The 14,510-nt window shown below is 40.7% G+C and overlaps 2 protein-coding genes across 2 annotated transcripts; both read left to right on the forward strand.

Annotated features, from left to right (window-relative positions):
• Positions 1-560: 560 nt before the first annotated feature.
• On the forward strand, positions 561-7,423 carry hibadhb (3-hydroxyisobutyrate dehydrogenase b). The gene is made up of 8 exons (XM_080005245.1): positions 561-694; positions 2,462-2,622; positions 2,727-2,836; positions 2,931-3,052; positions 5,762-5,895; positions 6,013-6,089; positions 6,209-6,365; positions 6,553-7,423. Exons 1-8 carry the CDS (start codon positions 625-627, stop codon positions 6,712-6,714), a joined length of 993 nt encoding a protein of 330 aa, XP_079861371.1. The 5' UTR covers positions 561-624; the 3' UTR covers positions 6,715-7,423.
• A 3,562-nt stretch (positions 7,424-10,985) lies between these two features.
• Positions 10,986-13,352, forward strand: hoxa13b (homeobox A13b). The gene is made up of 2 exons (XM_080005246.1): positions 10,986-11,775; positions 12,520-13,352. Exons 1-2 carry the CDS (start codon positions 11,139-11,141, stop codon positions 12,753-12,755), a joined length of 873 nt encoding a protein of 290 aa, XP_079861372.1. The 5' UTR covers positions 10,986-11,138; the 3' UTR covers positions 12,756-13,352.
• Positions 13,353-14,510: the final 1,158 nt, after the last annotated feature.

Genomic DNA, 14,510 nt, shown 5'->3' on the forward strand with positions numbered 1-14,510 from the left:
TTTGGGTTTTTTTTTTTTTGCACCGTGGTTATATTTTCCCTTTGGGTTGATTGTTAAACGTTATCCAGTTAAAAGCAAAGGCCGTTGAAATGGAATTTAATCAAAAAAAAAAAAAACCCCATTAGAATCTGTGATCGGGAGCGTGCTGGGAGAACGGCACCTGGCTCTTGAGAGAAGTTTTTTATTATTATTATTATTATTTTCATTGTAATCAAACGCCTTTTTGTTAAAAAAAAATCGTTTGTTTAATGGCAGTAAGGTTGGTAAAAAAAATACCCAGGGTATTCATACGTATATTATCATTCATAAAGAATTTAGCTATAATACATTTAAAATCAGTTCAATAAATGTGGTTTATTTGGTGAGTTAGCGTAAAAAATGACATATCCGAAATCAAGCAAATTTATTACAAATATTATCAACGATTAAAAAAACACACACACACAAATCTTGAAATAAAATCTTCACCTGCCTTCTGGTGCATTTCTGATCAGGCACCGCGGTCCGACTCGCCCCCGCAGCAGATTTCGTGAACTGCCCCGCGATTGGAGGGGACCGCCCGTCAATCACCCGCACGGTCGCCTTCCGCGTGACGTCAACGCGTAAGGTCAGGGGGAAGGAAGCATGGCCGCCGTGCTCAGAGGGTCGCGGTTCCTGGTTGGAAGGTGCCGCAAGCATGTCGGCGTCGCACTCGGTAAGGTTTTCCGCGCCGAGCTCGAATCTCACCAGCGGCGTCCGCCGCGCCGCGCTGCTTTCGCGGCGAGCGATAGGGTGGTAACGTATGACCTCTTGCGAAGAACCCGCTCCCCACTTTGACATTGTTACGCCCGGGGTTGTGTTAATGTGTCTTCACTGTTAAACAATTACAGCCGAGGTGTCTCCAGCGACGTTCCACTGTTTCAGTCGCCAACCTAACCCTGCAACAAGAGACGGCGAACTAACAACACTTACAATGGAGACCAAGGGGTTGTTTTTGTTTCTACATTCACGTATAAATCGTTTTACCATATACACAGTTAGTGTTCACATAAGCAGAATTCACAATAATAAAAACAATACGTGGACAAAATATTCAACTTACTTACGTCGAGGGTTAATGGAACGTCAATATTTTGCTGCAGACATCATAGTTGGTATTAAATGAGTGCAGACTTCCTAACTGCGTTGAATTAAAAGTGAATATCGCAAGCGACACACTTTTATGCCTAATTTAACTGTTTTTGTGAAGCTCAAAATCCGAAATCAATCCTCCAGAGAAAGTCAATGAGTTGGTACTTCCTGTAGACTCACAGTGGTATGCTGGCCGAGTAAACGTTGATAAGGCTTGGCTAAACCTGCAGGACATTGCGAGGGGCAGACATTTGAAAACCTTTTCCTTTCCAATAGTTATACCATATTATAGTCGTAATATTATATTATTGTTGTCGCCAACTCGGCGTCCGTTGCAGCCCGGTGGTCCTGGAAGGGGGATTCCTCCTTCCGTGGTCCCTTCTCAAGGTTTTGAAACTTTTTCCACCCAAAGGCTTTTCCGGACGTTTTTCCTTTGCCCTGATGATGGTTCAGACCAAGGGGATGCTGTTGATTTCTATGTGAAATGTGGGTTTGTGAAGCCCTTTGAGACTGTATTGCTATTAAGGGCTGTATAAATAAACGTGACTGGACTTGATTAGCAGTTTCAACACCCTTCAAAATTCTAATACAGTTGTTATCACTTTAAACTTAGTGTATTTACATCCATGATTCACCAGGGTTCCATATGTGGTTCCATCCACCCAATAGGAACCATCTCTCAGGTCTTGATTTCAGACTGCAGCATCAAGGTGTGCTGGTTTAACTGAATATGTAATGCGTAAGTTACTGACTGTTACTGTATATTAGTATAAGTATCAGTATAAGTTACTGTATATTTAATTAGTTATTAATTTACGAAGAAAAAGCTTATTTTCAGATACATGTATTACACCTTTTCTCTGCCAGTATTGATGTATTACTTTTACTGTAACAACTTGGAGCACTAGTCTCAGGTAAATGGGACACGATGATAGACACGATGAGTCGTGTTTTGTTTTTTTGGGGGTTTTTTTGCATTCTAGGCAATGATTCTCAAAAGTAGAAACTACACTTTCTTTGATATCGGACATGTTGGATATGCTGCTTGGTGTAGAATTTCTTGTTAGTTCTCAGATACCCAATATCAGCCATGAATACTTATCAGTATATTCTATAAAGCAGGCACAGCAAATGTGGCTGCCCCAGCTACTACCAAGGCTTTAAAATGTTATCTGAAAATAAGAAATGTAGCATGTGACCATCAAAAACACTAATTACACAAATTAAAGAATACTTTAAAAAACACGCATGCTGATGTTGTATTGTCGAAAAAAAACTTGTCTCACAGTCTCAGGGACTCTGAATGTTATCCTATCCTCAGTAATATAACTTGTTGTTCCATATTGTTTAGTCTCCACAAGATCTATGGCTTCAAAGACACAGGTGGGATTCATTGGGCTGGGCAACATGGGAAACCCAATGGCCAAGAACCTGCTGAAAAACGGATATCCAGTCATTGCTACAGATGTATTCCCAGAGGCTTGCAAGGAGCTGCAAGAGCTCGGCGCTCAGGTGCGACAGGACACTTTAAATATGTCTTTTGATTACCGAATACTTGCAAAATGATCTCTGTTCTATCTCTATACCATATAGTCTTGGTGTTTTGTTCCCCTCAGATTCTCGATAATCCCGCTGAGGTCGCGGAAAAGGCAGACCGCATTATCACCATGCTTCCTTCGAGTCCCAATGTCATTGAGGTGTATACTGGACCTAATGGAATTCTCAAGTAATTCTTCATTGATTTGCTGTTCTTCTGGCAAGTTCTTTTTACAGTTGGTACAAAATGGAGAAGATTCTTATACATTTTCTCTGCTCAACAGAAAGGTGAAAAAAGGTTCCCTCCTCATAGACTCCAGCACCATCGACCCATCTGTTTCAAAAGAGATGGCTGTGGCTGCTGAGAAGATGGGGGCAGTTTTTATGGATGCACCTGTGTCCGGAGGTGACTTCTTATTTTAATTGTATTTTAGTTTGTTTTTTTAGTTTTGTTTTCTTTTAGATGAAAAATGATATGTTGTCTAGTATAATTTCTAAATGAATAGTCCTTAAATTCTCAAATAAATTTTGTTAACCCAATTTAACTATGCATCTTTTCCAGTAGCATATTCCCAATATTCTGTGCTGAGGAAAAAATAAAAATTGATTAGAGGATCCTTCTACAGTACACGGGCTGAGAACTAGTTCTACATGTACTCTAGTGTATATTTATGGGCTCTTAATGCTATCTTAAACAAAACTTTAAATGGCTCCTGGCTATTGTGTTCCCAATTTCTGAAATGGCTGATTATCCAGTTTGGCACCTCTTCATTTAAATACTTACTATTTAAACTAACATCTAAATAAACAGACATTAGAATTGATTGAGGACTAAGGGAGGGTGAAGAAGAGTGGCCTCTTATTTTTGAAACATCCCCCAGCCTTTAAGTGCCTGCTCTTAAACGGTCTTGGGGGTCTCCCCAGGCCCGCAGAGCCATGCCCCTCAACATCAGGACGGGTACTTTCTTTGTATTGAACTTGGCCCATTTTACGATCAGGCCCCAAAGATTAGCAATGATTTATATGCTTCCTTCCTGTGGTAGTGCACAGGGATTAAGGCTCTCCAACTATTCATGTTGACCGTGTGAGTGTGTGTGTTAAAGTGTATTCCTGAGTGAAGCATATGTCAATCACCAAGATTTAGCTGCTGAAAACAAAGTTTGGGGCATTTGAGTATAGTTTTACAGAAAACTTGAAGAAATTAAGACTTGCTCAATAAAGACAAGTTTATCCAGTGTGGCAAGATCTTGAACATAAATGCCCAAAGGAAATGGGCCATAATTAAGTCAACATGTCTCTTGTTCTCTGTGGACAGAGTGTACAGGATACTACTGTTATTGTGTTTTTGGTTTAAAAAAAAAAAAAAAAAAAAAAAAAAAACACATTGGCTTTTATATTGAAATGAATTTCTCTTCTGAAAAGTGTTGTAAAGCAGAAGGATCTAAAGAAGAGCCTTATTTTTTTAATTTTTGTTCTTTTCAACCTTCCAGAGGATTGCATTGCATCCAGTATTTATATTACAAGGAAGAACCACAAACATTCAGTTGACACCCCAAATATCAAGAGCACCCCCCCCCCCATTTATTTTATTTGTTAAATGTAATTATTTATTTATTTTTGATCTGCTTTTCCTCCCATGGTTAACAGCTTTGTCCCTTTTAAGTTTTCTGCTCTTGCTTTGCAGCACTTCCCATTTCTAATGCGTCAGAGGTTTTGGCAGCTCCACATGTCTCTGGAGTCATTTTACTGGAGCACTAAAGGAGGAATCACAATCCTCCTTGCTTGCATTCCTTTGTTTTGTCAGCGAGAATGGTGCTCAAAATGCGAGCGGGACCTGGCCTTATTTGTAAATATCTAAAATGTATTAAAGAGTGTAAAATCATATCAAATGAATGTCTCGGTGGCTCAACCAGATGGTGCGCTTACGGCTGTTGAACTCGGGTTCAAATCTGGCCTGTGTTCATTTGCTGCGTGTCACTCCCCCTTTCTCCCCAGATATTTCCTGTCTCATTTCACTGCTCTCTGTAGTAAAATTGCCAATAAATACATCTTAAAGATTAATGTGAAGGTAACAAAGTAGAGGGTTTTTTTTTGGGGGGTTCCACATTTGCACTTATTTCCAACCAATGGAGATAAATTGCAAATACAGTGGAAACCTCTTCTATTGATCACGTCTGTCCGGGTCAAATTTATCACTACAAGCGGATGATTATCGTAACCAGTTTTTCTTTATTTCTCATGGAGATTACAATCTAATGGTATCAATGGCGGAACCTGACACGGGACGCCCAGGGCTTTTTGTTTTGTTTAATTTGGAAGCTGGGGAAAATAAATACATCTAAAATAAAAAACACTGTTTTTATTTGTTTATTTATTATTATTTTTATTTATTGTTATTATTATTATTATTATTTATTTATTTGTTTGTTTATTTTTGGAGAAACTGGAAACGGGGGGACGCGGAGTGGCGATTGCTCCCTCTCCATTATGCATTTACGCCACTGCTCTACACCTGCCTGTTTTATCAGCTTAAATAATTTTTTTAACTAAAAAATAATTGTCGGACAGGATTTAGTGTTAAATGAAAATGTAAAATTGTAAGGAAATCTTTGGGGGTGATGCACTTGTGCTATGCCTAATCCTGATAGAATAGAAATAGAATGACCGTAGTTAGAATCCCCCCCCCCATATGTTATGTATGAAAAGACCCAAAATGAACACTGTAAGCAGACTACTTGATTACTATATGCAAATTATTTAAACAGCATTTGTATAGGAATGATTCTGTCCTAAGCTTTTTAAGTGGTTGATCACTGTAACGGTGATCATTATAAGAGCTATAAGAAACAATGTTTCCTGCAGACTTTACTTTGTAGAATTATTTTGTATTTTTCATTTGAGTTTCTTTATTTTGGCATCAGTGACGCTGCATATTAATGTCAGCCACAAATGATGAACTTGTTCATCTGTAATGTATATAACCCGCCAGTTAAACTTTCATATACACAATTTCACATCTCCGAAGCTACTTTCAATATAGTATAATCTACTGTCCCTTCTCAGGGTGAAAACGCCCTCCCTTCTCGTGTGAAAAAATATGGTTTCTCTTTCACAGGTGTGGGTGCCGCCAATTCGGGAAAACTAACTTTTATGGTGGGAGGAGCGGAGGAGGAGTTCACTGCAGCCCAAGAGCTGCTTAGTTGCATGGGAGCCAATGTGGTGTACTGTGGTCAGGTTGGGACTGGACAGGTACGACTATATGTTCACCAGTTGGACAACAGCAGGATAGACATCAATGGCCTAAAAATAAGTATTTTTATTTTTTACTTCCAATATTCAACTCTAATGAGTTGCTCCTAATTGTAGGCTGCAAAAATCTGTAACAACATGCTGCTGGCCATCGGGATGATCGGAACTTCGGAGACGATGAACCTCGGAATCAGGTGAGGTTTCCTTTTCGGGACAAATCATGGTCAGTGTCTGAGAGTGGATAAATATTCAAGTAGAAGCAGCATCATCATAATGCCTTGTTTAACTGTTATATCCCATCGTCCTCTCGCAGACTGGGTCTTGATCCGAAGCTCTTGGCAAAGATTCTGAACATGAGTTCTGGGCGCTGCTGGTCCAGTGACACCTACAACCCCGTGCCTGGAGTCATGGAAGGAGTCCCTTCTGGAAACAACTACCAAGGAGGCTTTGGCACCCAGCTGATGGCCAAGGTGATTTCCATAACTCTTTAACTTTCCCCTTGACTCAAGTGACTACTTGTTTAATGGCCAGGAACAGTGAGAATATTTTCACCCCGCTGTGAAACGTCGAGATACCCTGAGGGTCGTATCCATGACGGAGCCTTCTGTACCTAATTGTCTCGGCAACTCACGTATTTTATTTCTCTTACCGCCGCAGGATCTGGGACTCGCACAGAACACGGCTACCAGCACAAAAACTCCAGTCCCGCTTGGCTCGTTGGCCCACCAAATGTACCGCATGATGTGCGCACGTGGTTATGCTGGCAAAGATTTTTCCTCTGTGTTCCAGTTCCTGCGCGAGGAGGAGGAGAGCCAGTAGAGAAATCTATTCCCCTCCTCCCTGGTGCGCTGCCTTACAAGGCCTGACCCTGCACTCCACGGGACTAACCTAGTGTAGCACGGGTGCATTTTAGCCCCCTAGGACTTTTCTTTTAAGGGATGTGAATTGAAAAGAAGCAGAGTGAGTTCAAACACGACCCAACAGACATGAGCTCCGTCACCTATGAATGCGCGGCGGTCATCTGCAATCTTGCCTTTGCTCTCCTGAAAAACTTTATTTTTCTCAGGTGTGTGTAGAAGTCCTCGAAAGCCACCGGTTGGTAGGCCCCAAGCCAATGTTACTCCTCACCTGCCTATACTTGAGTTGGAATTGTCTTTGTGAATTCAATTCAACCCAATTCATATAATTAAACTATCCGACTTTTAGCTAGAGCAGAGACTGCTTTAGTCACCACGTTCTTTCGATAATCATCTTGATTTTTCTGGTTTGTTTGTTTTGTTTCTCTTCTTCCTGTTTCCTTGATGGGGTTTGTTTGTTTGTTCTCACATTGGAACAGGTGGGACTGGTTACTTTCAGATGGGACTCTCAAGTCATATCTATGTTGATGATAGAGGTGAGGATTGTGATTTTCGGAATCGAAAATGTTACTGCAGTGCCGGTTCAACCCATTCCCTTACTGGTAATTATTTGTGTTCATTTGTTTGCTGAAACACCACAAAGAAATGTAATAAAACAACATTTGGGTTAATACGGCTCATGCTTCATATGTTCATTTTCCTTCATCTGTGAAACAAATTGGTGAAATCCGTTGATAGAACGGAGATGATCAGTGCACACAACATTTATTGAGCTCACGCTATAAATTCTACTTAAACTGTAGAACACTTGAAAAAACTGTCGACAAGCTTTTAACTCGAAACTAACCCTCGGCCCACATCCTAATTACAATCATATTTTCTTACCTCCGTGAGCTTCGACTTGTGGTAATGTTCTTCTAGGTGTTAAATGGTTATACATAAGAAATACAATTTTAAAATAATCAATAAAAATGCATTCACCTTCAAGATTACTATAAAATACAATAACAGGATAAACATAGTCATGATGCCACATATGCAGTTTCGGGGCAATGATTTTCTATTGTTCTGAAAATCAAAGTGTTAAAAGGCAAAACGCTAGCTCCACATGTTTACTGAGAGAATTGTTGGCTGTAAATAAGCAGACCTTTTTAGTCATTAGGCACAAGTTACTGTGTTGGAAATCGGCGTAAGGCTGAACATTGAATCCCTTAGATTTAGATGCTTTTATTGATAGACGTGAACCGAGCCAATGTTGGAAGTTTTGTGTTTTTATTGTGTGATAATAACCCAAACCGTCATCCAAAAAAAGTTTCTTTTGTGAAACTGCTGAGCCTACAAAAGCCCCCCTCGAGTGAATCCCGGATTCTCTCCGGCTGCCATGATAAATAAAGAAACGGCGTCGCGTTACAGTACGGCTCGCCCTCCCATGTGTCATACGGTGATTTTGGGCCATGTGTCTCAGCTCCATCCCGGTGTGTTTCTGATCTTACTGAGCCACTGAGAGGCCGGAGCCAGAGGTCACACATCACAAGACAAACTCATAAAAAGTCCATTAACCACTGTAGGCTGAGAGCTGTGTTGTTATCTGGCTGCCAGGTATTACAAACACAGCTCCACTTTGCTCCCAGGCCTTTTATCAAATAACCTATAGGTCCTATGGGCTGAGGACGCTCTCCCGTCCCGCTGAGATGAGAAATAAAATGTAGGCCTCCTGATTAAAAAACAAAACAAAAAAAGTATAAACATTAATATGGAAGCACTAGTTTTTAATACGATAAAACATTTATACATGTACGCATGTATATGTACATAATATTGACCTGTAGATAATTTGATCAGAAAGTGCGCGTTTTGCTCTTATTATAGGCCAATTCGCATAGAAATGCGCAGTGTGTTGACGATAATGAAATCATAATTATAATTATCGTTTTAAAATGAAAACACACGGACAAAGCTCAGTATGCTTGAATTCTGTTATCTTCGCCTAAACGCCTGTATATTATTATTATTATTATTATTATTATTATTATTATTATTATTATTATTTATTTGTATTTTTGGGCGAAATTTATCTTAAGCATTTGAATAAAATCGACATATCTGCGGCAGTGTATTTATAAAGGACAGGTAAAGTATTTTCATCTAAACTATCATCTAAACACATTGCTTCTTTTCGAGCTGACATGGATTAAACATTTCATCCATGTAATTTAATTTATTCCTCAGTCTCCGTGGCCTTCTAGTTGGGCCCTACAGGTCGTGTTGCCTGTTTTTTTTTGCACCTTCGGTTCAATGAAAAAAAAAAAAATTTCAAGACTGTTTCCATTTCTATTATAAACAATATTTAGCTTCAGCTGGATTTGGTTTAAATTTATATAATTTATTTTAGAATCTAAAAGAATCTAAAAATAATTATTCCTTTCTTTACTTTTCTCTATCTTCCTTTTCCTTCCCCTTTCTCTGTTTTTCTTTCTTTACTTGTTTCTTTCTTTTGTCTTTCTTTCTTGTCTCACTATACGCCACAGGTCTAAATTGCGTCCAATCCGAGTCTATATTATTTTGGTATTGTCCCGTTTGGGCGCTGCGTGCGGCCTTAATACTGAACCTTTTTTCTTTTTCCTTTTTTTTTTTTTTTTTTTTTACCACTAGACATTTTGAAGCTGTGAGATGTTTTGGTGACAGCCATTAGGCCCCATTGTCCAGCAGCAGGTTCTATTGTGGCTGAGGAGCTTCCTGTGCGGCCTGGAGCCTCGTTTGGCAGCTAAACCTCAGCCTCTTCATAAATATAATATAAGACATCCAAAAAGGCTCCGGCGAAGCCTTCAGAATAATGGCTTTAGAAATAAGTCCTCAGAGCCTAAAGCGCAAACTTTATGTCCGTGGTACGTCTGTTGTTTTAAAGTAGGATTAATTAAGCCATTGAGCCACTTAAAATTAAAGCCGTTTTTTTTCCGAGATTCTAGTGTCAATCCAATTTTTTTCAAGTCCTTTACTGTCTCGTTACTCTCATCTAAAGCTTTGTTGGGAGACTTTGTGTTATGATTTAACCATTTCGTTAAAACCCTTTGTCCCCTTTGGGATTGGGTGTGAATTCTCTATCGCGTTATGGGCTGGTATAGAGTGACCCCGGGTTTTGAATGCGCACCATGTTTTTTTTTTAAACCAACAAAGAAAACCTTGAAAAAAAAACAAAAAAACAAAAAAAAACGAGGAATATGTTGTTTTACCGAATTTAAGGACCTGCGTTTCAGACCTCCTCCCTGCAGAGAAGTGGAGACGTGCAGGCTGCAGAGGCCATTCGCACGGACAGACGGACAGACGGACAGACAGGCGGACGGACAGACTGCATATTTCACCTTGACCTTGGCCTCTCCTCCTTCGCAGCCCACCGTCCGTGTGTAAAGTGCGTTGTGCCGGTTCGGTGCGTGTTGACTCTTCGTCACACACGCAGCCCAGAGGTGACGCGGCTCTGTGCCTCACTGTCACTTACGTGTCTGTCTGCGAATTCCCGGAGCGCTCCTCGAAAACACATACAGCTTCAGCAATCTGGGCCATTTCCTAAAATAAAACCAAAGACAACAAAACGAACGTTTAATCACATCATTGTAGTTAGAATTATTCCATAAATATCTGAACCCAAAGTTTACAACACAGTAGACAGAGAAAATACAAGGAATCTATTTCACCATATAAATAAAAATATATATATATATATATATATATATATATATATATATATATATATATATATATATATATATATATATATATATATATATATATATATATATATATACACACACACACTCACACACACACACACACGCACACAATGTTAGTTGTTTTCATTTGCAAGTTCTATTAAAAACACATTCTATTCAAAAACAAAACATGGTATTTATTACATAACGCTTTGGGCTGCCGTTACAATTTATTTTCAACTGTTTTCTTTGCTTCTTCTTTCTTTCTTTCTTTCTTTCTTTCTTTCTTAATTTATCTCTTCCTTCCTCCCTGCCTTCCTTCCTTCCTCTCTCTCTCTCTTCGTCCCCGTTTGGTTGTTTCCTCCCTGGGTATTTCGCTCCGGCTCCGCACACCATTTCACAAACCAACTGGTTTCAAAAAAAAAAACCAGTTGGTTCGTGAAATGATGAATGGGAGCGTATCAAACCGAGGCGGTAACGCTGCTCCATCAGACCCGCGCACCGTCCCGTCTTGACGCTCCTCCATCCCTTTGCATGTCACGTGTTTGGCCCTGGCCAATAACCTTGCGATCTCCAGGCGCCCAGGCGCGCCGCTATCGGATAATCTCCACGATTCCCTATCTGGGTTCAGTCGAGGGGGGTTCGGGAAAAGGGAACTCGGCCTCTGGATGTGGAGCATGCTATGACCGCGTCATTACTCCTCCATCCGCGCTGGATAGACCCGGTGATGTTCCTCCTAGACAGCGGCCTGGATGAGAGAGGTAAAAGCATGAACATGGAGGGATTCGCGGGAGGCAACTTCGCCGCGAACCAGTGCCGGAATCTGCTGGCGCATCCGACCTCCCTGGCTCCCAGCACCACCTACACGGCCGAGATGCCGGTCTCTGGCATGGGGGAGCCCGCAAAACAATGCAGCCCCTGTTCCGCCACCCAGAGCTCGCCCAACGCATCCCTGCCTTACGGATATTTTGGCAGCAGCTACTACCCGTGTAGGATGTCGCACGGCGGCGTCAAGACCTGCGCGCAGCCCTCCGCCTATGGGGATAAGTACATGGACACCTCGGTCTCCGGCGAGGAGTTTCCCTCCAGAGCCAAGGAGTTTGCCTTCTACCAGGGTTATTCCTCCGCCCCGTACCAAGCCAGCTACCTGGACGTGCCCGTGGTGCCCGCCCTGGGTGCCCCCTCGGAGACCCGGCACGAGTCCCTGCTGCCCATGGAGCCCTACCAGCCATGGACCATCACCAACAGCTGGAATGGACAGGTCTACTGCGCCAAGGACCAGCCGCAGTCCAATGCGTTGTGGAAATCATCCTTACAAGGTAGGTTACCACAAGATAAGACAAGATAAGACAAGATGAGATACGATAAGATGAGATAAGATAAGATAAGATAAGATAAGATAAGATAAGATAAGATAAGATAAGATAAGATAAGATAACACTTTATAAATTCAAGAAGAGCAACGCAACGAATTAAGGGTTGCATGGCCGCTAATAACAAAGTCAAATGTCACGATATTTTTTGGGCGAATGGCTCTACCGTGGTGTCGATAATTCGACGATGTTTCGGCACGGGTTGTGCTTTCATAAAATATTTAAACACAACAACAACAACAACAACAACAAAAAAAAAATCGTTATTAATGGATATTATGACCAAACAGGCGGAGGCAGTGGTTAGAACAGTTAGATGAAGTTCGGAAAATATAATTACTTTATTGCATGCAGGCCTTTAACTATATCACGATATTACGATAACCAAAATCCCAGACGCTATCTAATCTCATATCACGATATCTTATATGAATGTATCGTCCTGCTCCATGAATGCGGGGCCGCGTGTCGGACTAAATCCGCGCTTGGTTGACGCTTTTACGCATGTGGGTATTTCCCACTCGGAAGTTAGTGAAGCTTATTTTATATCATTTGTATGGAGAAATGTCATCATCTATGCATATTTATTTTTTTCATATATATAAAAAGATGACGTTTAAATCAACTCAAAGATTTTACCACGAGATAAATCATTGTCAGGTTGTGTGATTTATTCTTATTTCTCCACAGACACTATATCAGGAGGGGACGTCAACTCCATCCGACGGGGGAGGAAGAAGAGAGTCCCGTACACCAAGGTGCAGCTGAAGGAGCTGGAGAGGGAGTACGCCACCAATAAATTCATCACCAAGGACAAGAGGAGAAGGATATCTGCCCAGACGAATCTGACAGAGAGACAGGTCACCATCTGGTTTCAGAACCGGCGCGTCAAGGAGAAGAAGGTCGTCAACAAATTCAAGAGTTAACCAGCTCACCGCGGGGACAATCGGCCGGAGCGGGACAGGGGGACCTCAGAAGTAAAACCGAGTTGTAATTTATTATATCACGAACTGTTTTCTTTGTGTGACTCGAGTGGAACTATACCCAGGGCGGCGGTTCCCCCTCCTTTTGCTGTGTCCGAGCAGACTGTCGACGGGACGGTGGGAAATGATTTGCACCGTGCTGGTCAGTGCTGGATGTGGAGATGCTGCAGGGCATGGGTGCGGATCTCCCTGCGTCCAAAAACACCAGCCCAGATGTTACCCGTGCATGTGGACGACCCGGTGGCAGGCATTTCGTTTCGATTTCGTTGTAGTCAATCTCGCGCGGGTCCGGAATTTTAGTCCACCCAAATAGGCCGAGAACACTGCCTCCATTGGTAATTCATAATGAGACCGTTTGTATTGTTTATAACCAATTTCATGGACTACCAGGGTGTAAACAATGTATGCCTTGCAGCCATCCATATTTTCCTTTTCATATTCAACATGCAAGCCTATTTATGGATGTACATATCTCACTTCCAACTATACCCTGTTCAGTTTTTGACTGCAATAGCAGAATTTTTTTTTTCTTAATAAATGTTTGAGAGACGTGATAAGCATTGTGATGTTGATTTTACCTTGCCCAATTCTTAAATCGGGGAGAGAGGAGTTTGCGCAAAAACGCCTGGCGGTCAAACACTTAATGGCTCTGTGAACTTGACACCTTTCTGTGATGTCCAGGGCATTTTCACACATTTCACTCCACTGACCTGTTGTGGACATTTTGTTCCAAATCCCTCCTTCTGTGTGGGACCCTGGATAATGATTAGATCCCCCACTTAAACCAGAGCCCGGGTTTAATCCAACAAAACTGTATGTGGCCATCTAGTGACTCAACTGTGCAAGCGCAGCTTTATATATTGCGCTACCAAATGACTGAAATTAGGCCGGAAAACGTATTTATTTTATATACACTGAAAAATGTAGCTGTTGGGTCAACTTAAAAAAAAAATGCTTACATTCATAAAATCTGTATTTCTATGGTGTTCTCAATTTGAAACAGAAAATGAATTAGGCGAAGAAAACCAAAAAAATAAAAAATAAAATATATATATATAACAAATTAAAGCATATATTTTGAAATTCATTAAATAACCCAATCGTTTGTTTCAGTGTTGCCACAGTAACACTCAGACTTGTTGTAATTGTAATACATTTGAGGGCTATTGTTTAAACCCGAACCCGTTACGGAGCTCTCGGCCGCTCCTTCAAATGTGATGATCTCAAATATAAAATAGATCATCTAACATTATCGGTTGTTTTTTTCACATTTAGAACTATTGTTTGTCGTTCCGATCAATTTCGATTCCACATTAAACCATTTAAAATCATCAAACCCACAATGTGAATATAAGGTTATTCAGATTCCATTATATTTTTAATTGGTATGATAATTTGAATTTGAATTAGTACACATTCAGTTTACAAGGCACATTTTCACTATTTAATTTTCCAACTACTTGATCGGATGTACGAACGCAAAACAATACATTCGTTATAAGCTGTCCTTTGCTCAAAGTGGAGATCATTTCGTTTAATGATTGCGTTAAATCGTTGGCAGTTCAAATTGTGTTCAGCAATCCAAATAATTAATACACATTTTGCACATATGTCTATGTCAAAAGTTTGGAAAATGTCACAATGCAAACACCAATGTAGAGAATGATGTTGCCCGATCACATTTAAATATAATTTACT

Source organism: Zeus faber (assembly GCF_960531495.2).
Source record: "Zeus faber genome assembly, chromosome: 8".
Taxonomy (NCBI): Eukaryota; Metazoa; Chordata; class Actinopteri; order Zeiformes; family Zeidae; genus Zeus; species Zeus faber.

Coding starts and splice junctions, on each gene's coding strand:
- hoxa13b (XM_080005246.1), top strand. CDS start 11,139: ATGACCGCGTCATTACTCCTCCATCCGCGCTGGATAGACCCGGTGATG. Junction 11,776..12,519: donor GTGGAAATCATCCTTACAAG/GTAGGTTACCAC, acceptor ATTTCTCCACAG/ACACTATATCAGGAGGGGAC.
- hibadhb (XM_080005245.1), top strand. CDS start 625: ATGGCCGCCGTGCTCAGAGGGTCGCGGTTCCTGGTTGGAAGGTGCCGC. Junction 5,896..6,012: donor GTCAGGTTGGGACTGGACAG/GTACGACTATAT, acceptor TCCTAATTGTAG/GCTGCAAAAATCTGTAACAA. Junction 6,090..6,208: donor ACGATGAACCTCGGAATCAG/GTGAGGTTTCCT, acceptor GTCCTCTCGCAG/ACTGGGTCTTGATCCGAAGC.